The following is a 25,265-nucleotide window of genomic DNA, read 5'->3' on the forward strand; positions in this document are numbered from 1 at the left end:
GTGTTACTTGTTAGCTACGCCCTCACCACTGATCTTTCATGATTCCACAGGGTGTTGGTGGTGGGGTCTGTTTGTTGATTCTGTTGTTAAGCTGCCCAGGTGTCATCCCACTAGCACAGATTGGGACTCGGGGTGCAGGGCAGACCAGGGAGAGAGAGCAGGAGGGTTTGATGCTGTCAGGGGAGACGGGTTTCTAGGGACACACTAACGAGAATTGGGAATTTATTGGTGTCATCAGATGTTTCTGTGTGAGGGGTTAAATTAACACCAGCCTAGAGAGAAGCCCTATAAAGCCCTGCCGGTTCCCTGTTAGTGCTGCAGATGACTTTGCCTGTAATTCCTGCGTCTGAAACTCAGAGAGGGTATTGGGCCCCTCCTAGGCAGGGGAGGACTGGGAGCTCCCTTAACCAGGAGAGGAATAGAGAACACCTAGCAGTGAGCCTAGGCACTGCATTGTAAGGCATATGGTCACCTAAGTAAGTCCATGGGGTCTCAGTCTGCTTCAATCTAAAAAGGCCCAAAGGCCAAAATGGTCTACTCTTTTAGCCCAAAGGCCAAAGATAACAGTCAACTCAATGTGAGTGATGGCATCTGCAGCTAGAGGCGTGTGAGGGCCGCAGCAAGCGGGGGATGATCAGATTCCAGTTGCTACATCCCGTTCAGCTGCTCCTTTCCTTTCTCCTGTTAGCCAAGCTGCATGTGGGTACACAGGAGGCTCCCCCACTGTCTGCCAGTTTGTCTTTCTTGACCAGTTTCTGCGTTTCCTGCTCTGTTTCTTTGTGTTTATATATTTTTTATTCTAGTTCACCATCCTGGGAGTAAAATAAAGCGCTCTGATTCCAGCTCTTCGATTTCCAGTCAGTCTCCCATAGGTTGGCTTTTAAGCTTTGTCCCTCTTACCCACATCCCAGCCCGTTGAGAATGGCTTTGCTTTTTTAAACTGTAGCATCTCTTGGCTCTGTGGTATCTGCTGCCTTTATGAATGCTTTGAAATAGCCAAACCATAGCTTTTCTAACTATTATAAGTTGACAAAACATAAAATATGCCTGTTGAGACAGTACCCATGGAATTCGTTCTGAGTTTCTGTTTATTTAACAAATACTTATAGCTTTATATACCACACACTGTTTTATTATAAGACCTTACAAACAATAACACATTTACACCTCTAGGAGGTATAGCTACTATTACTATCTCCATTTTATAGAATAGGAAATTGAAGCATAGGAAAGTTAAATAACTTGCCCGAGGAGAGGCAGCTAATGGCAGAGACAGGATTCACATCCAGCACAGTCTGGCTCCTGACCTCCATGCTGTCTCTTAGATGCTAACATACCCAACACCACCCTTTTTCACATGTGTTTTACTGGTTCCAACTGCATAATTAAATTAGTAAGGCTTACTTATAAACCGAGCAGAAATGTTTACAGTACTGTTATGTCACTTCTTTGGAAGTGATTTATAGTCAGAATCTGAAGCATTTGAAGCTAAAGGTTCTCACATGAATTCAGACACGCTCATGAATTAGTTCCTCTTAACTCATTCTGCATTTACTCCAATAAACCAGAGTAATAATAGAGTAATAATTTTCATTAGGATTTCCTTTTTATAAAGTAGTCTTAAAAACACCTATTCTGATAAAAACTAGAGCGGGTTTAAATTAGTTTTAGAACTTAATTATATTGCGAACCAATTTCTTTGATATAAAAGTGCCCTCTGGGGCTTCCCTGGTGGGGCAGTGGTTGAGAGTCTGCCTGCCAATGCGGGGGACTCGGGTTCGAGCCCTGGTCTGGGAAGATCCCACATGCCGCGGAGCAACTGGGCCCGTGAGCCACAATTACTGAGCCTGCGCGTCTGGAGCCTGTGCTCCGCAACAAAAGAGGCCGCGGTAATGAGAGGCCCGCGCACCGCGATGAAGAGTGGCCCCCACTTGCCGCACCTAGAGAAAGCCCTCGCACAGAAATGAAGACCCAACACAGCCATAAATAAATAAATAAATAAATAAACTCAAAGTTTAAAAAACAAAAACAATGCCCTCTGATTGTTTTAAATGAGGAGCTATATATATATATATATATATATATATATATATATATGTCTCTCTTTTTAACCTTAACTCAGTAAAACAACATTATTCCTTTCCAAGTCTATTAATAAGGTTTTATTTTTCATGCTGTGTGTGATTGAACTAAACAAACAAAAGAGATACTGCATGTGACATTTTTGGAATCTTTGACTGCCTGTTTGCTGCCTGCTGTACTTGCTCTCTTTACGATAACATTGTGCTGCTGGCCAAGGAGAACACTGCTTGCTTTTTCCTTATCTTGTTAGCTAGAAATTGGAACCCCAAGGAGATTTGGGAGGGCCATCTAGGAGCTATTTTCTATGGAACATAGTAGCCTTTTTCAGCATCCCTTGGAGCAAACAAGGTAAGGCTTTCCCCTGTGCCTTTCCAGGAATGCCCTCATCCCAATTCCATTGACTACAGGGTCAAGAACTCCCAGCATCTTAGATATCATAACCCTACCAGTGATGGACAGGATGAGCTACATCTAAGCAAATAAAAAATTGTGCTACGAGGGGAACACTTAAAGGCCCAGGTGGATGTAATACATGACTTAGAAAGGCATGAACATCACAAAGAGAAAAGTTCCTTGAAGCTACCTAGGGTTCTGTGAGGATTACTGTGGCTTATAGAAGCACCACTTGGGGTGGATTTTTTTTATTCATTTGGGTTGCATTTCCTTGGCTCTCTGCGCCATAGAGAATGTTACTCTGAGGACTGTACCAAATGTATGACGGGATTATAATACCAGTGTTGCACAATCATGTTATCTGCCTTTACACAGTCGTTTAAGAAGATGAAAGTTGTCTCAGACTGCACCTTGCTTTAGCCAAATGTAAAAGGTAAAAGTATTCAACTAGGTAGGTTCCTGGTACTGCCAGAATTGGAGATTTCACTTTCTGAATTGAGCCATGGCAAAGGAAATCATGATGTTTGGATGGAGGTAAAACAACGTCCCTGCCTAATGAATAGGTGTACATTTACCCTAGGGTTCCGTGAATGTTTCTGAGCATTAGACAAATTAATTCCCCAAATTTTACTGAAAATTTAGAAAAACTTTATGAAGATTTAAAAGACACAATTTGGCTTAGAACTGATTTTTTTTATTATTATGGTAAAATACACATAACATAAAAACTTACCGTCCTAACCATTTTTAAGTGTACAAGGTCAGTAGCATTACATACATTCACACTGTTGTGTTACCATCACAATCACCCATCCACAAAACTCTTCATCTTGTTATACTGAAACTCTACCCATTAAACAATAGAACTGAATTTTAACTGATAAGCCTGTTCCAGCCAACATTGGTGGCCAGCAGTAGTCTCTTAGAAAATGGTGGTCTCTCTGGTGGTTGAAAAACTGAACTTGAAATGGCTGTCTTTGGGGTCTGGCCCCCAAGATGTGATCTTCAAAAAACCAAAAAAATCATGGTCAAATGCGTTTGGAAGACACTGAGTTAAAACTAAACAGGTTTCTTTGCTGCAGGACTTCTCGGAGCTTATACAATGCTGATTGATTGCATTAGGGAGAGAAATGTAGAATCCAGTGTTTACTAAACTCCTCTTCTTAGGAAACCCCTCAAAAACCTCAGTTTGGGAAATTCTGCTGTAAGCAGTGAAAGACCATGGAAAGATTTGGAGCTGTTTAGAGAGATCAGGTTTTTATTTAGAAATTCAGTGTGGGGAATGAGGAGTGAGGGAGGGATGGGGTTAAGATGAGAAACAAGGAGACCATTTGGAAGCCTGTTACAGTGGTCCAGGGTGGAGGAGATACTCCATGAACCACGTAATTTTAAGGGGTACAGGGAAGGCTCAGGGGAATTCAAGAGGCATTAGAAGGTGGAATCAATAGTAGACTGAACTGCCATCAGGAGGGAGGGACCTACGTCAACAACCGTGTCTAATCAGTTGGATGTAAGGTTCTGGCATCCAGGAGAGGTCTATGCTGGGGATGTATTTGAGAGTTAGGCAGGACCGTATGATGGCGCTGAAGTCTCAGATGCATGAACTCATCACCAGATCAAAAGTCTAAGAGGGAGAACAGGACTGTGGATGGAACCAGGGGAACATCAGCGTTTAAGAAGTGGGTGGGATGGAGTAGTCGGGAGAAGGGGGAGAGGCAGGAGAGCGGGGGTCCTGGAAGCCGAGGGTGGAGAGTGTTTCAAGAACAAAATAGTAACTCCCCCGAGTGCAAATGACAACAGCAGAGAGGTGTTTTTACCTGTCAGATTATCAGGTTTTTACCTGATACATACCCATGTGTACACACACTCTCTCTCTCTCAATACACAGAGCATTGGCTGGAGTGAAGTAAATTGAATATATTCATACATTATTTTTGAGAGTGTACATTGGTGTAAAATTTTGTAGTTCAGTTGACAAGTATCAAAAACCTTATGTGTGCATCCTTTCTCCCCAGCAGATCCACTTGTAGAAATTTATCCTAAGGAAGTCATCATGGGTGGGCACAAAGACTTTTTACAAGTAGTTTGTCACAGCATTGTGTACAGTGTTTTAAAAATTGTGAACAAAATACAAGGTTGGTGAAATAAATTATGTCGGTACGATGAAACAATACTTTGCAGCTAGCTGAAGTTATGCAAGACACTTCAGGCATGGAGGAATGTTTCTGATATTTTTGTATCTTTTATATATGTATACACACGGTTGTGCAAAGGAATAAAGACACCAACATTTTAGTAGTCCTGTCCCCTAAGATTAAGCAATTTTTATTCTTTGTACTTTTCTGTAGATCTCAACCTTTCTACAATCTAAAAGCATCCCCCTGAGGCAGAAGTTGTCGGTACCCTTTGCCAGTGATTACAGTAGTGTGGTGGGGAAGGAAGGCGGAGTGGGCTGAGCTAGCGTAGATGAATGCAAGGAGCTGGGCCGGGCAGAAGGCAGCTCAGGTGCAAGCCCTTGGTTCTGGTCCCAGTTCTGCCACAGCGTTCCTTGACCTCAGCCTCTGAATGCTTCAGTTCCTTTGTGACATGGGGATGCTGACTGGTCGCTGATAACAGTCAAGTGCAGTGTTACACGTGATCACACTCTGTAAACTGTACAGTGCATGGGGAACATGTTATTATCGTTACACTTAAAATGTCATTGCCCTCATCTGCAATGCCATTTCAAAGTCTTTCTCTTGTGTCACTGTGTTGTTTTCTGAGAGGGTGGGCTCAGTGAACTGTTAAATCTCTACTAGGTTTAAACCACACGTCTTTAAGTTCTTTATGGCTTAGGGCCATAAACAATTCTTTTGGGGTCCAAGTCCTCAGCTGAGTAATGATTTCCATTTGTCAGTGTTATCTCAGTGCTTGCTGTGTGTCCACCCTTGTGCTTGGCCCTTTAGCAAACATAAGATAAATAAGTGTTTAGCGATGTGGAATCTTACTGAAGTACCCAGGTTAGCGCTGAAGGAAATTCTCTTTGAGAACTGGACACTGAGGAAAGTGCTGGAGTTTGGAAAATGGATGAGTTAGGGAGCAGACGGCCAAGGAATGAACCTTGAAGGGCATGTTCTGTTGGGGCCTAAGAAGGGAGGAGACAGCTTAGCATTCCAGGGACCAAAAGTCCTAGACCGTCCAGACAAGAAGGACTCTTGGACATCAGTGAGCCTGATTGATCACCTCTAGTGAGCCTGAGGAAACAGAGGCCCAGAGCAGGAAGGATCCCAGTTGGGGGCAGAGCCTGGGCTGTAACTCAGGGGTTTTGATCATGCAGGTTAGTCCTTTTAACCTGATACTTTGATATGTTATGTCAACTGAGTATATTGAAAAGAATTTGGATTTGATTTAGGAATTTAGAACCTCTCTGCTTGGACACTCATGCAACCTGATTTAAAATCCGATTCTACCAAGATTCCTCAAATTTCTTGAGGACATGTGGAGTTGGGCAGGAGAGAGGGTAGGCACAATTACCTGAAATCTTCTAAACTTGTAGTTTCTGGCCAAAGTAAAAAATCTAATATAGGAAAGAAAGACAAATACTTTGTTTCTAATGGTTCCCTTTTCCCAGGCTTTACCAGCAGTTCTGTTTGATTAGATCTATCTAGTACATCCTAAAAAGTGAGCAGCTTGGGGATGAATGAGCAGACAGAAGGTGATTGCAGAATAGCACCTTTCAGTGAGGAATAATCTAAGAACACATTCCAGAGGAATTATTTCTTCTAAATTCATAGCGTCTTTCACATTTAATGTTTGTGTTGGCTGTACTTGGTATCTTCTGACCGAATCCAGATTTTGGGTTCTGGTCTGATGGCTCCAGGAAGCCGCAGGACAGCACTGTTGGCCTTCAGTGGTGTTTCCACACTCTCCAGCTGGCTGTCCCTCTCCCACTGCAGGTGTGCCTTCAGCTTCTCATCGCTTTCAGCTTTAGACTTAACGGTTTCTCACTGGCAAGTTTTGTGCATGGTCTTGATCTCTCTCTCTCCTCCCACATGTTTACTTCTTAATGATTTAGTCTGGATCTTTTTACTGTCCTGAGTTCCTGGACCCCTTTCTTTAATATTATTATCGACTGAATTCAAATAGAAGAGTCTAGGTGACGTCAATTTCAATGATCTGTTTTTCTCTACTATTTCATTACCGTGTATCATGCAACAGTTGAGCAAAAAGTACACATGTACTATGAGAGAGAAAAGAGGGGTTTTGATTTAACCTCAGAGGTTTGTGAACTGCTTCATCTGCTTTCTCTTGACCCCAGGGGACAGTGGCAAGGCAAGATCGTGACCACAGCATGGGATGGTGCTTTCTACACAAAGACTTCTTTATTACAGCAAACCAAGGGGCTTATTAGTTAGTGTGTCTGCTGTGGGTAAGAATCATGACAAGGCTGATAAATCATGAATTTATCCCTATTCTAAAAGAATCCGCAGATGGTACTAAACCTATAAATTATATAACTTATCATGGGGTCAAGCATCTGTATGACCATCAAAGATACATTTTTTCAAGGTTAACTGTTATTGTATGTGTGTGTTTATTCCCTTTTTAGCACGAGGTAGAACCAACATCGAACTTAGAGAGAAATTCATCCTGCCTGAGGGGGCATCCCAGGGAATGACCCCTTTCCGATCACGGGGCCGAAGGTCCAAACCGTCTTCCCGGGCAGCCTCCCCTACCCGCTCCAGCTCAAGTGCTAGTCAGAGTAACCACAGCTGTACGTCCATGCCGTCTTCTCCAGCCACCCCAGCCAGTGGCACCAAGGTACGTACAACCTGCAGCGTGACCTCCTTCCCCGCTCCCAGCTTTGCAGATGTCCATTTTTCAGTGTAGCCTCTGAAAGACCCCAGTGAGGAGAGGCACTTGAAGACATGCAGACCAGGCTGGCCAGGCCCTAGTGGTACACGGATCCGGACCTTTAACATGACTGAAGAGGACATTATTAAATAGGAACTCGGGTTGTTAAGTCCAAAGCGCTTCTTTTCCACATATTCCCATTTTGAGTTTGAGCCCATCTAGTTACTAATCTTGAAAATCCAGGCACTATCTGTGCTGCTGGAGCTAACAGAGAAGTTTGTTGTTACGACGGGTGATGGATGAAGAATGCTGTTGCCTTTCTGCCTGGTCCCTTTCATCCCGTTGGACTGATGCGCATTTTATTTTGTCTTCTATTTCTTTAAAATTTAGTGTCTTCTGTTTATTTTTTTTTTATGTTCCCAATTTGCTCCCTTTCTGTTCCACTTTCAATTATTCCCGTCCTTCCCTTTGGATTTCCGTTTCACAGACTCCACTTCAGTTCTCTCGCTGTTATGACAAACCCTGGTTGGTAAACAGTAAAGCTGGCACCCCTGTCAGGGACAGCCACTATCCTGACCTCCAGCTGTCCAGCCCCGAGGTAGAGTATGGCTTTGCTGACTAAGGACACAGTCGAGACCAGGCCCTCGCTCATGCCGAGGACTTGACCAGCTCTTCTTCCTGACACGAGTCCGTGCTCTTTTCCATCTCTGTGGTGCTTGCTCTCACAGCTGATTCATCTCGTCCAGTGTTTTTCAGGGGTTTCTAACTCGGATTCACCAAAATTGGAGATAAATAAGAGATGCCTAAGACTGGATTGTTTCACAACTTCCTAACAGTCTTTAGAATGATGTTTGTTCAGGGTGAGAAACAATGGTCATCTGTGGTGATTTGTTTATTGATATTGTTTATAATCAGGCCTCTTGGAGCCTCCAAACGTCATATCTGACACAGACGAGTTATGAACACTTGAAATTCAACGACGGTGCATGTTCAACAGTGTTCTATCTTTGCTTAGGACAGAAGAGTGGCTGGTGCCCCCGCCCCCCGCCCGAGCCACATCCCCGGGGTGGTGGTATTGCCACAGTGGTCCGGGTGTGGGTGCTGCCCTCTCCTTCAGCCAAACACAGTATCAGTGAACACTGCTCTGAGGCTCAGGTTTTAGCTTCTGAATTCCTTGGCCTAGGCACTTGGGTTTCTATAGCCTTGATTTGAATACACATGCCAGCAATTAAGCATGTTCAAGTACAGTCATTAAAATGCCCAAGTACTGTTGGAAGAGCAGTGTTTCAGAAATAAAATGTGGACTAGAGGCTTGTGTGATAGCGCTACAATTTGCATTCTAGCTCCTGCTGGGAAACATTGGGTTCTTGTGCCGCAAAAGGTAGCGTTGCCTTTAGTCACGTAAAGCTTCAGCCAATAGAAGCAGGAGGTACAAGAAGCCAATGCCCACGAATGGACTTGCTGCTTTGGGATTCATCCCACTCCAAGCTAAAACTCCAATTCAGAAATACATCTGGCTTAGAACATGATCTGGGGACCCACTGACACTAAAACCCCACGACTCAACCTGCTTATCCTGCTTTTCTTCTTTAATGGCTCCAGTTTCATGAAAGTCAAAAGTTCTAAAATTTTTAATGTTTTAATTATGAAGTGCCAATTCTCATAGGATTCTGATAGATGAGCATTTTTGTTTTGTCTTAAGGTTTTACCTTTGGTTTCATTTCATTTCGAGGTTTCATCTTTCCTTACCTACTGGTGTTCTGCAGGCTGTGTCCTGACGCGGACGCCCAGCCCGGCATCTGTGGCGCCACGTCTTCCCAGCAGCAGTAGCTTCTGAAACTGGTGCTCTTCCTCCTGTGTGGGCCAGGAGGGTTTGTGCTGGAATGTTAATCCCTCTCTGTCGCTTTTGCTCTTTCTTTATAAAGATATAAGAAACACCATGCAATGGGTTGCTTTACTCTTCTCTTTGTATAAACATCTTAAAAGTCCTGGAAAACAATTTACACGATTGATTTCAAAGAAAAATTGGAATAGCATGCTGTGGCATGAGTGATACTTAAAACAGATTTAAAATATTCTTTCTCCAAATTAAAGCTTTAAAAAAAAATACACTCAAATGGGAAATGGAGCTCCTATCAGCAGCAGTAATGATTATGTACATCTTTCCAGCTCTTCTCCAGTTTAGGAAGTGCTTCCACACATGACTTATTCACTCAACAAGTTTTTATTGAGCCCCTCGTCTGTGCCAGACGTGGTATTAGGTGCCAAGGGTGTGACAGGGAACAAAACAAAGTCCCTGCTTTTATGGAGTTTCTGCTTTAATGCAAGAGATTCAGGCAACAAACAGGGAACTTTCCTGGGCTGTTACAGGAGGAACAGCCAGGAGGCCGGTTGCTGCGGTGGACTGAACGAGAGGGAGTGTGGTAGGGATGGGGTCTGAAAGGCCCCTTCCCTGGTTTCCAGAGGGAGAAGTGAAGGCACAGATGCCAATTTAGATAAGCCAAGAGCCCAGACCCAAGCTCAGTTCTTCTGGCCCCTTGTTCAGAGCCTTGTTCCTGACATCACAGCCCCACTCTTGCGTGCTTCTCCTAATCATTTATTTGATCAAGTCAAGTAATTTAATCTGCATTCTGCCAGTGAGGAAATAGATCTTTACTTGACTGAAGTTACTGCATCTCTCTAGTACGGATTGGAGTAATATTTGGATCTCCATGTTAAATATTTGGGGTTAGAACTCATATGTCACATTTCTAACCCCAAAACTTTGATACTTGGGAGTATTTGGATTTTTTTCCTTTACTCATTTACCATGTTTCTGTTTGTTATAACTACTATAATCTTACCATTTGAGGATTTTTTTTTTTTTAGTAGAAATTTGTCCGTAAGATAAAAGGTATTGGAAGACATTTTAAAACTTTTAATTGGGACATGAAATCTTTATTTTGGGAATCCTCAAAATACATGACCTTTAGAATAAAATTCACTAAAATATTAAAAAAAAAAATACATGACCTAGGACATTTTCAAAATAAATCTTTGTTTTCCTGGACTTTTAATTGGCTTTTCAATTGATTAGACATAAGGAGGGCTTAAGTAGACCTTTTAAAGTGGAATTTCTACCAAAGATTACACCAAGTAAATATGACCTTTTTATTTTTTATTTTTTAAGATTATTCCATCAACAGGCAGCAAGTTGAAACGACCAACACCAACTTTTCATTCGAGTCGAACATCGCTTGCTGGCGATACTAGCAATAGTTCTTCCCCAGCCTCCACAGGTGCCAAAACTAATCGGGCAGGTAAGTACCTGCCCCAGCACTTCTGCAGCAGGATGAGGGTGAGGGGAGTGGCCAGGCTAGGAATTTGGAAACAGCAGCCTCTCAGCAATGCTTCACTGCTCCCCAAGGAGCAAATAATGAGAGTAGCACTGAGGTGAGATGCCGAAAGACAGCCCTGCAGATTTCCTGCCGACCTTGACTTCTTCTCGTATCGGTACAAGTAGCTCGAACCTTGCCTTCTGAGAGCAGATGCTCTCACAGCCAAAGCCAGACCACCTGTTCTTGATCAGAAATGATAGTATTTGAGAGAAAGTAGAAGGAAAAAAGGGCCTCCTGAAGCGGGGCCTTCCTCAGAAGCCCGTCCAGTATTGGACCTGGCAGTTTGCTAGTAATTTTTCCGACACCCCATATTTATTATCGCTGCTGGGGAGCTGAGAAAGTCAGGGAAAGATTACATCTGCTCGCCTGTTGATGTTCCTTTTGCGAGCCTAGGGATTTGGCTCCCATTTCCTGCTCTCTGTTTGCCATCCCTTCACCCCCATTCTCAGTCTGCCCATGCAACTAGCAGGCTCTCTCCTCTGTGCCGAGGCCATGGGACAGCCCTGCTCGACTCCACCGTGGGGGCGTGTGAGGTAACAGTGCTGCTGATAGAAGCTGGTTTCTAATCCTCAGGACGCTTCTCAAGTAGAAGCACAAAGCCAGAAAGGGTTTCAGCAACTTCTGTGTAGGTGAGAGGACCGGGGTTCAGAAAGGCTGTGGTTTGCCCAAGGTCACACAGCATATCAGGTGGTATTAGGATGAGAACCCTGGCCTCTTGTGACCACCTAGAGGGGTGGGTTAGGGAGGGTGGGAGGGAGACGCAAGAGGGAGGGGATATGGGGATATATGTATGCATATGGCTGATTTCACTTTATTGTACAACAGAAACTAGCACAGCATTGTGAAGCAATTATACTCCAATAAAGATGTTTTAAAAAATTAATAAGTAATAAGAGATGCTGTACAGCAGAAATTAACGCAACATTGTAAATCAGCTATACTCTAATAAAAATTTTTTTTAAATAAAAAAAAAGAACCCCGGCCTCTGGTAACTTGTGCCCCCCCCCAGCCCCACCCCCACTCCAATGCTGTCTCTATTAAGTCTGTGGCTTTATTCTTAAATTCCAGACCCTAAAAAGTCAGCCAGTCGCCCTGGGAGTCGAGCTGGGAGTCGGGCCGGGAGTCGAGCCAGCAGCCGGCGAGGAAGCGATGCCTCTGACTTTGACCTTTTAGAGACGCAGTCTGCTTGTTCAGACACTTCAGAGAGCAGTGCCGCAGGGGGCCAGGGCAGCTCGAGGAGAGGGCTAAATAAGCCTTCCAAAATCCCCACCATGTCTAAGAAGACCACCACTGCCTCCCCCAGGACTCCAGGTCCCAAGCGGTAACACTGCACAAGCACCCCCAAGCCTCTATCCACTTTGAATCCTGCTCCACACATTGGGTGTATATTTATTCTGAATGGGAAAAGTTATATTGTTAAAAGTGTAAAAGAATAATTGTGTTATGAAGCTGCCTTATTTTTTTTCTTTTTGTAAGTTACTATTTTCATGTGAATATTTATGTAGATAAAATTTGCCTCCTGGTAACCCTGTAATGGATGGGGCCCAGAAATGAAATATTTGAGAAAAATAAGCAAAAAGATCAAGATGCAAATGTGTATTAAAATTTTAAAAAGCCTCTAAGTAGGGTTTCTGTGCGGTGCAGGGTTGTAAACCTGCTTTATCTTTTAGGATTATTCCTAAATGCATCTTCTTTATAAACTTGACTTGCTGTCTCAGCAAGATAAATTATATTAAAAAAAAAATAAGAATCCTGCAGTGTTTAAGGAACTCTTTTTTGTAAATCACGGACACCACAATTAGCAAGAACTGAGGGGAGGGCACTTCTGACTGCTTTTTCCATTGTTTTTAATGTCGTGTAATTTTAGCTGAAGAGAGGGAACCGCATCTAGGTAATGTTTGCACATGGTACAGCAAAAGGAGTTCATTGCAATACTGTCTTTGAATACTGTTACAGTACTAGGTGTTTAAAGGACAAATAGCTGCTAGAATTCAGGGGTAAATGTAACTGTTCAGAAAATGTGAGAACATTGGGGTTTTTAAGAGTCCTGGTTTATAACTTCCTATCCAACCCAGCCACCAATAACTCCTGTGCTCACCGGGACCCAGGCCGTCGGCAAGGGGAGACTCCTTGGTGGCATCATGAATTACAGATTTGTTTATCTGCATTTTTTGCTATTTATTTAAAATGGTCGATCAACTTCCCACAAACTGAGGAATGAATTCCACAAGCCTATTCTGAAAATGTGGACATAAAACAAACACTCGCTCGTCCTTTAAAGGAGTTCACCAGCACACTTGTTAAGAAGTCCCGTTTGCTTCCGTCTTTTTTTTTGTGCGTAATAAAGTCAGCTGACCAAGTGATCATGAAGAGGGGCTGTCTGGGGCTCCTGGTTTTTAGCTGCTGTTCCTCTTCAGCTCCGACCACGTTGCTGTGTGATTATCTCAATTGATTTTAATTGAGGCAGAAACTGAAGCTCTACCAATGAACTGTTTAAAAACAAGACACACTTTTGTATTAAAATTGCTTGCAGTAACAAATATTTTGTATTTCCTGCTTTACTTCTGAACCATTACCTTATGTATAACATATTACTCTTTTAGGTACTTCAGTGCATTATTCAAATCCAAATATCTTGATGGATAAATTATGGAGCTCATTAATAGATTTTTTCTTATATATTTTATCCTCATTAATTTTATTTAACAAGGGAACAAAGAATCAGACTGTTGTTAATGTAAATCTGTAGGGCTATCTGGCCCACTTACATGATTAAACAAATAACCAGTATGTAAGAAGATTTTTGTTTCAGAAATCACAGATCCTGGGTTTTGAGAAAATGGGGCCAGTTTCCCACAGTATGCTGATATTTCTGGTTAAATGGTAGAATAGAATTTCAGAGGTAGAAACAAAATTGGTCCTCAAATCTTACCTCCTTTGTTTTACAGAAGGAGAAACGAATGGGAAAGTGGGTGAGAAAGTGATCTGCCTGAGATCACATAATGAATAAATGGCAGAAGAGGACCTCGAATCTAGTCCTGGGCTCCCTGTCCAAGTCAGGCAGTTCTCTTCCCTCCTGTCCCTGGTTGGCTTTATAATATTTAGAACAGCCAAATATTAACTAATTCTGATGACAGGAATTAGACTAAGAAATAACTAGAGAACTTGAGAGGTAAGAGGGGTTGTTGAACATCAGCCGCCTGTGTTCTTGATCATTAGGCCATACTCCCCTTGTGATAGGGGAATTTGGTAAGATGGACACATGTTTGCCAAAGCTGTTTGAAGCCAAATATCCAGATTAAAAGGAATGTGCAGCCTGATGGATTCTGAAGGAAGTGCTTACTGTATTCTCCATGGAATTGAATAACTTCAGGCTGCCAGAACTTTGTAGGATGGTGTTTTCACCCAAATCTGCTTCCCCCTCTAGGCCTCTTGGCTGCAGAAGCATGCTGAAAGGAGCTTGACCTCCATCTTCTCAAAGTCTGGACCACGGTCACTTGTTTTTCTTACCAACTAATTCAGGTTTTCCCTCAGTCTTTGCAACAAAGCTCAGCTAGTGGTGCAATCTGCAGGAAGTGTATTTCCATTCAGTGAACACCTGTGTGCAAGACCATGTGGGAAATATAGGGATGGCAGGAAAGGGGTTAAAACTGCAGTTCTGTGATACAAGTGCTAAATAAGTAATGCAAACTTGGTGTCTGCTAGGATAGAGGAGGGCAGGTTCTGGGGCTTTGAGTAACAATAGCTAACATGTATTGAGTGCTTCCCGTGTGCCAGTCACTGTGCTAAGTGCTCTATGTACATTCTCATGTAATTCCCATCACAGTCCTACAATCGTGAGCCTTACTGGCGGATGAGAGACAGCCTGAGAGAGGTTCAGTAACTTGCCCAAGGTCACAGAGTTGCCAGATGGCTGGGGAAGCCCTTGTTTGACACAACTTTCTCCAAGAAACCTTCCCCATGTCAGTTCCCATCCAGTTAAGGAGTTCCAGGATTCCACTCACAGATCGCCCGTCCCCACTTCCTCTGCCCATCCGGGCACTTTGCCGGCCCCTCTGTCGGAGCACAGCCTCTGTTTTGCCTTCAAAAAGACTGCATGTTCACCTGTCACCCCTGGGGTGACCCCTGGGAGCCACTAGAGGGCAGGGAGCTGGTCAGCTTCATCTCTGGCTCAGGGCACAGCACAGAGCAGCACTGCTGGTTTATGGGAATGTGAGGCCATTGTTTAAAGAGCACAGCCATCTCCACTCATCCTAAATTGAGATAAATGACTTCTATGAGTCAGACCAGCACTGGGCTGCTTGCAGTCTTGCTGGGAGGCCAGGATTTTACAATACACAACTGGAGAATTACAGGCTAGATCGGAGACCTCCAATGATGTATGGACTCAGGGGAATGCAGAAGGATGCCCAGGGACAGTGAAGGGGGCAGGAGATTCAGAGACCCTGACCAACTCTGACAAGGGAACACCCCCTTAACTCTGCCCCCTGCCTCTGCATGCAGTCACCAAGCCCTGTGGGTTTGCCCTCCTAACAGCCTTCTCCTCTGCCCTCCATTCCTCTAACGATTCTCCATTAGAGGATCATTGTCATCATCCCCTGACCCCTCCCATTACTGTACCTGCCCCAGCTGTGGGCCCTGACTCCAGTCTCCCTCCCTCCAATCCATAGTCCCCTCTGCATCCAGGCTCTGGTCTTGTCTTGGGCACTTTCAATGGCTTATCTCCATTATCCTTATGATAAAGTTCAGCATTCTTATCTTGCCTAAACACGTGGTGTGGAAATCTGTCTGTTGGGTAAGACAGACTAGGCGTGTTGCTAAGGCAACAGCAGATGATTATTTAAGGATTTATTTGATATTTAAAATTTTTTTGAAGTGATCATGGAAAAATGTGAATTTTATTGGACATAATTTTAAAGTTTAATCTTGAATTTACATTAGGGCACCATTATGGTCAGGGGCCCAGAGCCCTCTTCTAGCCTCCCAAGGCCCTTTGTGGTCTGTCCCTTGTCAGTGCCTCCAGCCTCACCCTCAGCTGGCCATTTGCCCCCCCAGGCTCTCCAGCCTCCACTGCACAGCTCACCTGCATGTGCCCACCTGCTGCAGCCCAGCTCCAGTGTTGTGTGACCTGAGGGAAGTCCCTTAACCCTTGTGTGCCTCGGTCTCCTCGTCTGTTAAATGAGGTGGGGGAGGGGCGGTTAGGTATCTACCCTGTGACAACGTGTGAGCGTGAAAGAAATGGTACAGAACATGGCTGGCACATGGACAGTGCTGATTGTCACCTGCCACTGTTACGCTCCTTGGAGTCTCGGCCTTCGCACAAGCTATTTCCTCTGCCTGGAACATTCCCCTCCCACTGACCTTTCCTTCATCCCAGCCAATTCCTTCCGGCCTTCAGAGCTCAGTCTAAGTGTCTCTTCCTCTCAGCGCAGCGCCTCAACCATAAACGAATAAATGCGGTGAGAAGGCGCCTAGGGAAGAGCAGGGTGTGCAGAAGGGGGCTAGTCAATGGAGGGGTTTCCGTGAGGAGCCTTCTCTCGCAAGCCGCTGAGGGCCGTGACAATTCAGATGCGCAGAGGCTCAGGAAGGGCACCAGGGCTCCTTGACCGGCGGGAGGCGGGAAGCGGGTGCGCGTATCCCGCGCGCGGCTAGACCAGCACCGGGGTCCGAAGGGCGCCCAGCCAGACCTAGTGGTGTCAGTGCGGCTGCTGGAGCTGCCGGGGCGGCCCGCCGGAGGCGCCAGCCGGGAGCGCGCGGGAGCCAGGCGGGTGGGCGCGCCAGGAGCAGTGACGGAGCCGGCGTCAGGTGTCCGGGAAAGAGCTCCCAGAGGCGCACGCAAGGGGACTGCGGGGAAGGCGCCAAGAGGCCGGCGAGGAGCTGCGGTGGCCGGGAACCCGGGCCCGGCTGCTCGCAGAGGGATGCGCCCCACTCTCGGGCCTGCCTGTCACCCGCGGGGTCCCTCTACCTCTAGACCCGACTGAGGCGTTTCGTGTCCTGGAGCGACACTCGTGCACCCGGAGGGGCTGCCGGGTCACTCCTCGGGCCGGATCGAGAGTTGGGATGCCGCCCGGGCAGGGTGATCAAGGACACGCCCCGCGGGAGGGCAGGGTCCGATATCCCCGAACCGCGCCGCTACCCTGGGTCCCCAGGCCGAGTCCCCGCGGCCGCCCGACAGCGCGGCCAGCGGCGGGAGGGGAGCCCAGGACGACCGCGATACCCCCGACGGCGGGCCTAGGGATTCCTCGACGACCACCTACCAGCGGGTCGCATCTCACGGTCGCCAACACCTGGCATCCAGAGCCCATCCTGGGGCGTCTGTTCCGCGGCCTTGGTCCCGCCGCTGTGCCCCCATTGGTCGGGTCCGGAGGGGGCGGGACCCGACGGCTGCGAGCTGCACTGAGAGAGGCTACCTCGGCCCGGGGCGCGCGGCACAGACTGAGGGGCCGCGCCTCCCGGAGCCCGGCGGGGAGCTCGCTCTCCGCCTCTGAGCTGAGCGGCCTCGGCAGCAGCCGGACTGTCTAGCGCGGCGGCACAGACAGACTAGCCGACGGTCCCCGGTCCCCGGAGGAGCCCTTGCCCGAGGAGGTGCGGCCGCATCCGACTACCCGGAGCCGCGACAGGCGCCGCGGGCCGGACGCTCTAGGGACCGCGCTGCGTTCGCGGGCGACGCCCGCCCCGTCCCGCCGGCCCCAAGCCCGGCCCACCGCTCGCCGTCGGGGCGGCCCCAGCCTCGGACCCGGCCGGGAGCGGATGCGCGCGCGGTGAGGCCGCCCGGGTCCCGCCATGGCCGCGCGCCCCGGGCCGCTCTGGCTGCTGGGCCTGGCGCTGTGCGCGCTGAGCGGCGGCGGCGCCTCTGGCCCGCGCCCCTCGCTTGGCTGCCCGCAACGGCGCCTGGGCCCGCGCGAGCGCCGCGACCTGCAGCGCGAGATCCTGGCGGTTCTCCGGCTGCCCGGGCGGCCCCGGCCCCGCGCGCCGCCCGCCGCCGCCCCCCGGCTGCCCGCGTCCGCGCCGCTCTTCATGCTGGACCTGTATCGCGCCATGGCCGGCGATGACGACGAGGACGGCGGGACCCCCGAGCGGCGCCTGGGCCGCGCCGACCTGGTCATGAGCTTCGTCAACATGGGTGAGAGCGGGCTCGGGGTGGGCGGCGGCGACCCCGCGAGAAGGCGAGTGGGGGACGGCGGGCCGAGGGGCCCCTCGGGGGCTGAGCGCGGGCTGCAGGGTCGTGTGCGCCACTTCGGGCAGGGCGAGCGCCCTGCTGGGAGCGGGGAATCACCTTGTCGTGTACGAGGAACCGCTGGAGGGAAAACCGACCAGGTCAGGGCAGCGAAGTCTCAGGGGGGTGGGGGTCGGTGAGCGGCCGATCCGGCAGGGACAGATGAGGGATGTGAGTCCCAGAGGCGTGCATTCACCCGCGGCCAAACACACCCGACGGTAAGATTCATGTAGTGTCGGGTGGACGCGGGCAGTGCCAGGAAGACAGTCTGGTCCTGGGGAGGCAGATGAGTAAACAGAGGCTGTGATGCTGTCACGGTGATAAGGGCGGTACTGAAGAGAGGGACAAAGTTCAGCGTGGAAAACCCTGGTCACATCATCAAAGCACCAGGTAGCGATGAGGACCCGGATGTTCTGAGTCCACAGCAGCCTCTTCCCCGGGCCACCTGGGGGCGGGGTGCTGCTGGGGGGTGGGGCGGTGGGGAAGGAGTAGACTCTGAGCTCGGCGGGGCAGGGACTGTGGTCTTGTCACCCTGGGCTCACACCCGGGACTTGGCTTGTCATGGAATGAGTGTCCAGGCCATTGAATGACCTGATGGGCAGCTTGGACCCTCTTTGTTCTCCCAGGTAAAGCCCAGCTTTTCCTCTCTGCAGAAATTATACTCCAAATCGTGGAGTCATTTACCCTTAAAGTTCTCAGAGATAACGTTTTCCATTACTAAACTCTCTTTAATCTACATTCATGAACATATGTCCCCCACCTGCTTTGCCTCCTGTCTGTGGCCAGTGAGGGGCAGGAGTCTGGGCTGAGGCAGACACTAGGCTGGACCTGGGGACCCAAGGACTACAGCTCAGCCCCAGGTGGGGAGAGCTGTGGGACCCAGAGCAGGGAGAGGACCCTTGCCGTGGCCACCAGCCTCCCTTCGCCTACAGCACCGCTCTTAACCCTCCCAACAGCCCTGTGAGCGACATGATATTCATCCCCATCTCCCAGGTGAGGACAGTGAGGCTCGCAGAGGCAGTGTCTTGCTCAGGACCACGTGGCCTCTATGTGGCCAAGCCAGGACAGGCCCAGGTTGTTTGGCCCTCCATCCAGTGCTCAAGGAGGTGACATTTCTGTGTCAGGAGGGCAGGCTTTCAAGGTGGAGAGAGCTTTCAGAGAGATTTCAGCAGAGGAACCCAGGGGTCAGAGTGACAGTAAGTTTTGTGGGTCTTCAGCCATTTGCCTCAAGGAGGCCCGTCCCCCCCAAACCAGAGCTCGTGATGGGCTCAGGTGGGGGAGCGAGCAGCAGGAGGCAGCCGTTAACCTGTGCTGAGAGCCCAGTGCCAGGCCCAGGACTTGGGCTGGCGGGTTCTAGATGCCACCTTCCTGGTTAGAGGGCAGGGGTGGGGACTTGGGACAGAAGCGACCACATGTGGAACTGAGGCTGGAGCTCTGTGCTGGGGGCAAGCTGACCCCGGGCTCAGGACCAAGAAGAGCTGTGGATGCAGCCACCCAGAGAATGCCTCCAGGGGAGCCATCCATCTGAGTGAGTCACCGCCTAGCCCATGTCCCTCTTCCCCCAGCATCCCCTGGGGCAAGGGGTGCACAGCCCTGGTGGGAGCTGCTGCTGTGAGTCGAGCAGCACCCTGAGCTCAGGAGGAGCTGGTTGCCCTCCTGCTTCTGCTCTGTGATCTTAGGCAAGTCCCTTGCCCTCTCTGAGCCTCAGATCTCTCCTTGTAAAATGGGGCTCCTAGTGATCTATCCTCAGAGTTGTTGTGTGATAGGTTGACAGAGGGGGAGGGGCAGAAAGTCAGCCCCCTTTTTAGGGTGAACCTGGCCCTGGTCAGTGCTTATCCCAGACCCTCCCAGCTGCTGCTCAGCCTTGGTGTGGATGTGATGGAAATGTCCCCAAATGTCTTATAGACATGTGAAACCCAGAAACAGATTTTTAAAGCCAACCAAAGGTGTTTCTGTTTTTGAATAAAAACTAGCATTTGAAGTTCCATAGTCCTATAAATACTCATTTCATCCATGCAGCAACTTGTGAAGCTGTTTTACCAGCCTTATTTCATGGGCTCAGAGAGGTTAAATAACTGACCCAGGGCCACACAGCACGTCCATGGCATCATCCAGGCTGTGGATTCCAAATCCCAGTTTCTTCCCACACCACCTCTGTGTGTTTCATGAAGGTCTAAGGCCTCTGACGCTGTGGATTAACAAGCAGATCTTTGTTCAGTGGAAGCCTGGCCTGTGGGCAGTCCAGCCAGCTGTCTGAGGGCCTTCTTTATTCTCATGTACTAATTGCACTAGTAAAACTCCTTCAGTTCGAGTAGTTTTAACTGGTAATTACCTAGGCTGATGTGGGGGATTAGAACCTACCAGGATTGTTTCCTCCGTTGGAGGCCCCGGCTCCAGGCCCCTGAAGGTCAGCGGCCCCTGAACCACCGTGGAGTCTAATAGCAGAGTCGCCGTGGCATCAGTGCCCACGCCGAGGCTCCCACACCTGTTGGCTCCAGCTCCACCTCTGCTATTGGCCTCATCAGCTCCTGAGAAGCCAGCCGGGCCTGGTGCTTGCCGGGCCCCTGACCGTCAGTGGCACCTGTAGGACCCAGAGGCCTGGGCCTGCCGTCCAGGGGTCAGGCCTCTGCTTTTGAGCAGATGCTTTAGGAGCCGTGTCGTGACTGACAGGGCCTGTGTTGGGGGCCAGGGCTGCGGTCAGAGCTGGGCCCTGCCTGGCCTGCCTGTCGACCTCCGCCTGTGGACTCTTGGCTCCCCTTGGCCAGGACACAGTGACGGGGCCGCTGCCCTTGAGGAGCAGACGGAGCCTGTCCCTGGTGCCGCCTGAGCTCAGGGGAGGAGGCCCTGATCTGGGAGGCAGCGCCCAGGTTCTCGTCCCTCCTGGGCCTGCTGTGGACTCCTGCACATCCCGAGCCACACCCCTTCCCTTCTCTGGGCCCCTGCTTTCCTGTCCAGTCCACAGCGATGGTGTCAGAAAAACGAGGTGCCTCCCAGCTCCGGCCCTGTGGCTCCCCGGAGGCAGCTTCTCACACCACCACCCATCCCTCCGCCCAGCTCCGTGTGACTGGCGGGACCCCCGAGTGCCTGAGCCGGCCCAGCCAGTCCTGAGGGAGGAATGAGGCAGGAGAGACCACCTCTGCATGTTCCTCCTGAGCCCTTCTCCGCCTCCTGTCCTGGGAGCACCAGGTGCCCAGGCTCCAGAGTGAGAAACTGAGGCACAAACGGCACTGCAGGCAGAAGTGTAGTCAGAACTGGATGGGCCATGTTCACTTTTGTCCTGCCCCTTCCCTGGACTGGACTAATTCACTCCCGCGATCCTGGGGGGCTGAGGACGGGGGTGGGGATGAGCTGGGGCTGTTGGATTCGGGAGGCGCCGGGCTCAGTGCGCGCGAGGGACCTGGCCCGGGTCCTGCTCAGCCCCCTGACCTCACCTCCGTGAGCCCCAGGGTCACTTTCTTTGGTTCTTTAGTAGGCAATTCTTGCATATTTTCCTGAATTCACTCCACAAATAGTCATGTAGTACCTGCTCTGTGCCAGGCTCCGTTCTAGTTCCTGGAATATAACAGGGAATGAAACTAAGTCCCCCCTTGTGGAGCTGACCTTCCAGTGGGAGAGACAGATAACAGTACATCAACCACAAGGTGATTGTCACGTGGTCTAGACAGTGCCGCCTCTCTCTGGAAACCGGGAGGGGAAGGACAGTGGGCCGGCAGGCAGGACTGGGCTGGGGGTTCTGACCTGGGACTCAACAGAATTTGCATCTTGACTCCACCCACTACTCTCTGTGTGATCTGGATTTTCAGTCCACCTCTCAGAACCTCAGTCTCCTCTATAAAACGGATATACTCACGGTACCCACCCTAGGGGCTGTACAGCAATTGTGTGAGATGACACCCAGTGATGACCACATGCCCAGAACCTCCATGTCTGTCCTTTCATTTCATCTCACATTTACTGTCACATCTTTGTTTAATAAGAAGACAGTGAGGCTCAGAGAAGCTAGGTGGTTTTCCCAAGGCCACACAGCTGGTCAACTCCCTGCCTGCACATCTTCTGCTCTTGTCCTACACAGAAGTGGCCTCTCCCCCGAGTCCAGGGGCCATCGTTAGGCGCAGTACGTGCTGCTGAGCTAGACTGTGTTGAATGTGTGTTGTAAACTGAGAATCCTGTTTTTAAAGTGTCTTTATTGCTTTGGGGTTTACAAATAATGCATGCTCATTGTACAAAATTCAGACCACAGAGGAACATATAACACAAGTGCCCCTGGGAACCCTATTTCTACCAGCCAATCTCCTCAGGCAGCCACTTTCTGATTTCTATCACGAAACATTCCTTTGCTCTGTTCTTGAACTTCGTGTGAATGGAATCATACAGTACATACTCTGGGTCTAGTCTTTCACACAACATATTTTCTTGAAATTCATCCATGTTTTTGTTATATATGTTGTTCTCATGTAAATGAGTTGTTTGCATCGCAAACCATTCGTATTAAGGGACATTTGGGTTGTTTCCAGTTTTGGGTTTTTCATAAAGCTATCTGGACATGCTTGTACACATTCCTCTGTGGATATATTAAACGTGGATTTTAATCCTGACTCTGCCACTGGGGAGCTGTGAGACATCACACAGTTTCCTTTTAAAGTCTCTGCACCTCATTTCCTCACCTTTAAAACAAGGTTCATAAGGGCTGCCTCCCAGGGTCGTGTAGGACTAAGTGAAACATGCAGTCAGGCCAGCCTCGTGCCTGCCACACGGGAGGAGAATAATAAATGGGAGCAGATATATTGCGTCCGACTTCCGTGCCTTTGCTCACATTGTACCCTCTGCATAGAATATACTCACCCCCCTTTCTTCTTTTAAAAGAGATGGGCAGGGTTTTCCATAAGTCTGACTCTTCCTACTCCTCCTCTTCCCAAAGAGACAGACTCCTTCCATGATTGGAGCCCTCAGCCTTGATCGTCTGTATTCCTTAGGATTCTGCCTGTCTGATCTGGGGGCACATCTAACCCCTCTTTCTGCTACTCCCCAGGAAACCATGAATAACCTGAGAACAGGGACCAAATATGCGTCTCATGGCAACCCCCAGACTGTACCCCCTGCCCCCGCATGGCCACAGGGCAGCCTGGCAAAGTTGAGGGGAAGAGGAAGGCAGCAGGAAAGCAGGGAGTGCCCAGAGCCAGGCGACGGAGCCTGGGCCTGGGCGGGTGGCACAGAAGCAGGGCCAGCCTCCTCGTCTTTGCAGTCACCCTGGCCCTGCCCTGGGACCCGAGTCCCCGCAGGACCCAGCCTGGAGACAGTGGCCTCAGCAGGCCACCTCTCAGGCACATGTTGATGAAAGAATCTTGTGAACAGGTGACCCCCCCCATCTCAGAATTGCCACCCAGAGGTAGTCCAGGGCCACTCATTTTACATGGGCTCCAAGTCTGCAAAGTTCACATGTCAGATTAATCCAGGCCCCTAACCTGACACGTGACCCCCAGCAAGTCTCTGCTTCCCTGGGCCTCAGTTTCCCATCTATGCAGGGTTGCCACGAAGGCCTTTCCAGCTCCCACAAAAGAATGTGTCCCCCACCCTCCCTGCCCACTGATGGGGCTCCTCCAGGGCTGAGGCACAGGGCGGGAGGACACCCGCCACTCCTCACGGGCACCCACTCCCCATGGGAGAGAGGGGATGTGTCACCGTGACCACGTCTTTCTGGAAAGCCCCACAGTTCAGGTCTTTCCTGGGTTTGAACTGGAGGAACCGCATCCTTCTTGCTCACATCTCCTTGGATCTATTTTTGGCCTTGGTGGGCTTGATGTGGTACAGTGGGCAGGTTGTTCCCTTTTAATTTGGGCTGTGAAGCCGGCTGAGGCCTGGACCGGTAATTATGAGCACAGAGCCATTTATGGAAACAGCTCTTGAAAAAGTCAGTAATGAGAACTGACTAAAAATACCCCCAGAAGTGAAGCGGGGGGCCTGCTCTGGGCAGCGCTGAGATTCCTGGGCGGGAGGAAGCCCTGAAGAGGCAGAACCGGGAGGTGATGGATTCTGCAGCTCACTTGGGACCCGCACGGGCCGCGGAGACCCGGGTGTTTCCTTAGGTCTGGGGTCCCCCTCGGCCTTGTTACCGGCAGGACCAGCCAGTCGGGCCCACCCCATCCGCCTCCGGGGCCCCGAGGGAGCCTGTCCTCCACCTTGGGGGCTGGGCCGTGAACGGAGGCGAGTCCCACAGTAAAGTGAGAACATGGGTGGCTTGGGTTGGAAACGCTCGGTGATGAGGAAGCCACTCCCAGACCAGCAGGATGCCCAGCCCAGGGGCTGCGCTGCTGGATGCTGAGCCGCTGTCCTGGGGACCAGGAGCCCTTGGGATGAGGGGCCGGGCATCCCCTCTCTGGGCCCCCGGGACACGAGGGGCTGGATGAGCAGACTGCTGAGGCCTCCCGTTTCCACCCCACATTGTTCAGTCTCTGTCTTCAAATTGGTCACCGTCCAGAGGGCAGATGAACCAGGGACGAGGACCCCTGGGACAGGGAAAGGGAGAGACCGGCAGGCTGATGTGTGTGGGGTCAGAGGCGGGCAAGGGGGCTTTCACAGCTGCACCGAGAAGAAAGTAGCCTTTATACTTGGTGGGACGGGGCAATCCCGGAGAGAGCGGCTTCGAGGAGGGACTCCAGGGGGAGGGTGTTTGCACCAGAAGGCCCAGGAGGCCGTGAGGATGGGCAGGGCCAGCCTGTGTGGGTGAGGGGCGGTGGCTGGACAGCAGAGCCAAGCGTCAGACCCTCTCATGGGCCCTGAGGGGCTGGGGAAGGGTTTGAGGGCAGGAAGGACTGTCAGGTCAGAAGATGCCATTCTGTCTCTCTTTCTAAAAATTTTATTGAAGTATAATTGATTTACAGTGTTGTGTTAATTTCTGCTGTACAGCAAAGTGATTCAGTTATACATATCCTTTTTGATATTCTTTTCCATTATAGTTTATCACAGGATGTTGAATATAGTTCCCTGTGCTATACAGTAGGACCTTGCTGTTTATCCATCCTATATTTAATACTCTACATCTGCTAATGCCAAACTCCCAATCCTTCCCTCCCCCACGCCCCCTTGGCAACCACAAATCTATTCTCTATGTCTGTGAGTCTGTTTCGTAGATAAGTTCATTTGTGTCATATTTTAGAGTCCACGTATAAGTGATATGGTATTTGTCTTTCTCTTTCTGACTTACTTCCCTTAGTATGATAATGTTTAGGTCCATTCATGTTGCTGTAATGGCATTATTTTGTTCTTTTTTATATATATACCTTATCTTCTGTATCCGTTCATCTGTTGATAGACATTTAGGTTGTTTCCATGTCTTGGCTATTGTAAATAGTGCTGCTGTGAATATA

At 49.4% G+C, this 25,265-nt stretch overlaps 2 protein-coding genes across 25 annotated transcripts in view; both read left to right on the top strand.

Moving 5' to 3' along the window:
- Nucleotides 1-13,364, top strand: part of MACF1 (microtubule actin crosslinking factor 1) — a 342,706-nt gene extending 329,342 nt beyond the window's left edge. For 10 of the 24 annotated variants that reach the window (XM_036835427.1, XM_036835471.1, XM_036835444.1 and 7 more), the window contains 5 exons: nucleotides 804-872; nucleotides 7,064-7,275; nucleotides 7,796-7,906; nucleotides 10,478-10,607; nucleotides 11,754-13,364. In XM_036835427.1, coding sequence (XP_036691322.1) covers nucleotides 804-872; nucleotides 7,064-7,275; nucleotides 7,796-7,906; nucleotides 10,478-10,607; nucleotides 11,754-12,010 — 779 coding nt within the window. In that variant the 3' untranslated portion in view covers nucleotides 12,011-13,364. The remainder of the gene's footprint in view (nucleotides 1-803; nucleotides 873-7,063; nucleotides 7,276-7,795; nucleotides 7,907-10,477; nucleotides 10,608-11,753) is intronic. The other 14 variants (XM_036835499.1, XM_036835480.1, XM_036835509.1 and 11 more) reach the window with 8 other exon arrangements.
- A 4,104-nt stretch (nucleotides 13,365-17,468) lies between these two features.
- The window catches only part of LOC118886240 (bone morphogenetic protein 8B-like), a 42,789-nt gene continuing 34,992 nt past the window's right edge, over nucleotides 17,469-25,265 (top strand). Inside the window, exon 1 of the mRNA XM_036835672.1 lies at nucleotides 17,469-17,808. Coding sequence (XP_036691567.1) covers nucleotides 17,469-17,808 — 340 coding nt within the window. The remainder of the gene's footprint in view (nucleotides 17,809-25,265) is intronic.

This window comes from Balaenoptera musculus, chromosome 1, assembly GCF_009873245.2.
Source record: "Balaenoptera musculus isolate JJ_BM4_2016_0621 chromosome 1, mBalMus1.pri.v3, whole genome shotgun sequence".
NCBI lineage: Eukaryota > Metazoa > Chordata > Mammalia > Artiodactyla > Balaenopteridae > Balaenoptera > Balaenoptera musculus.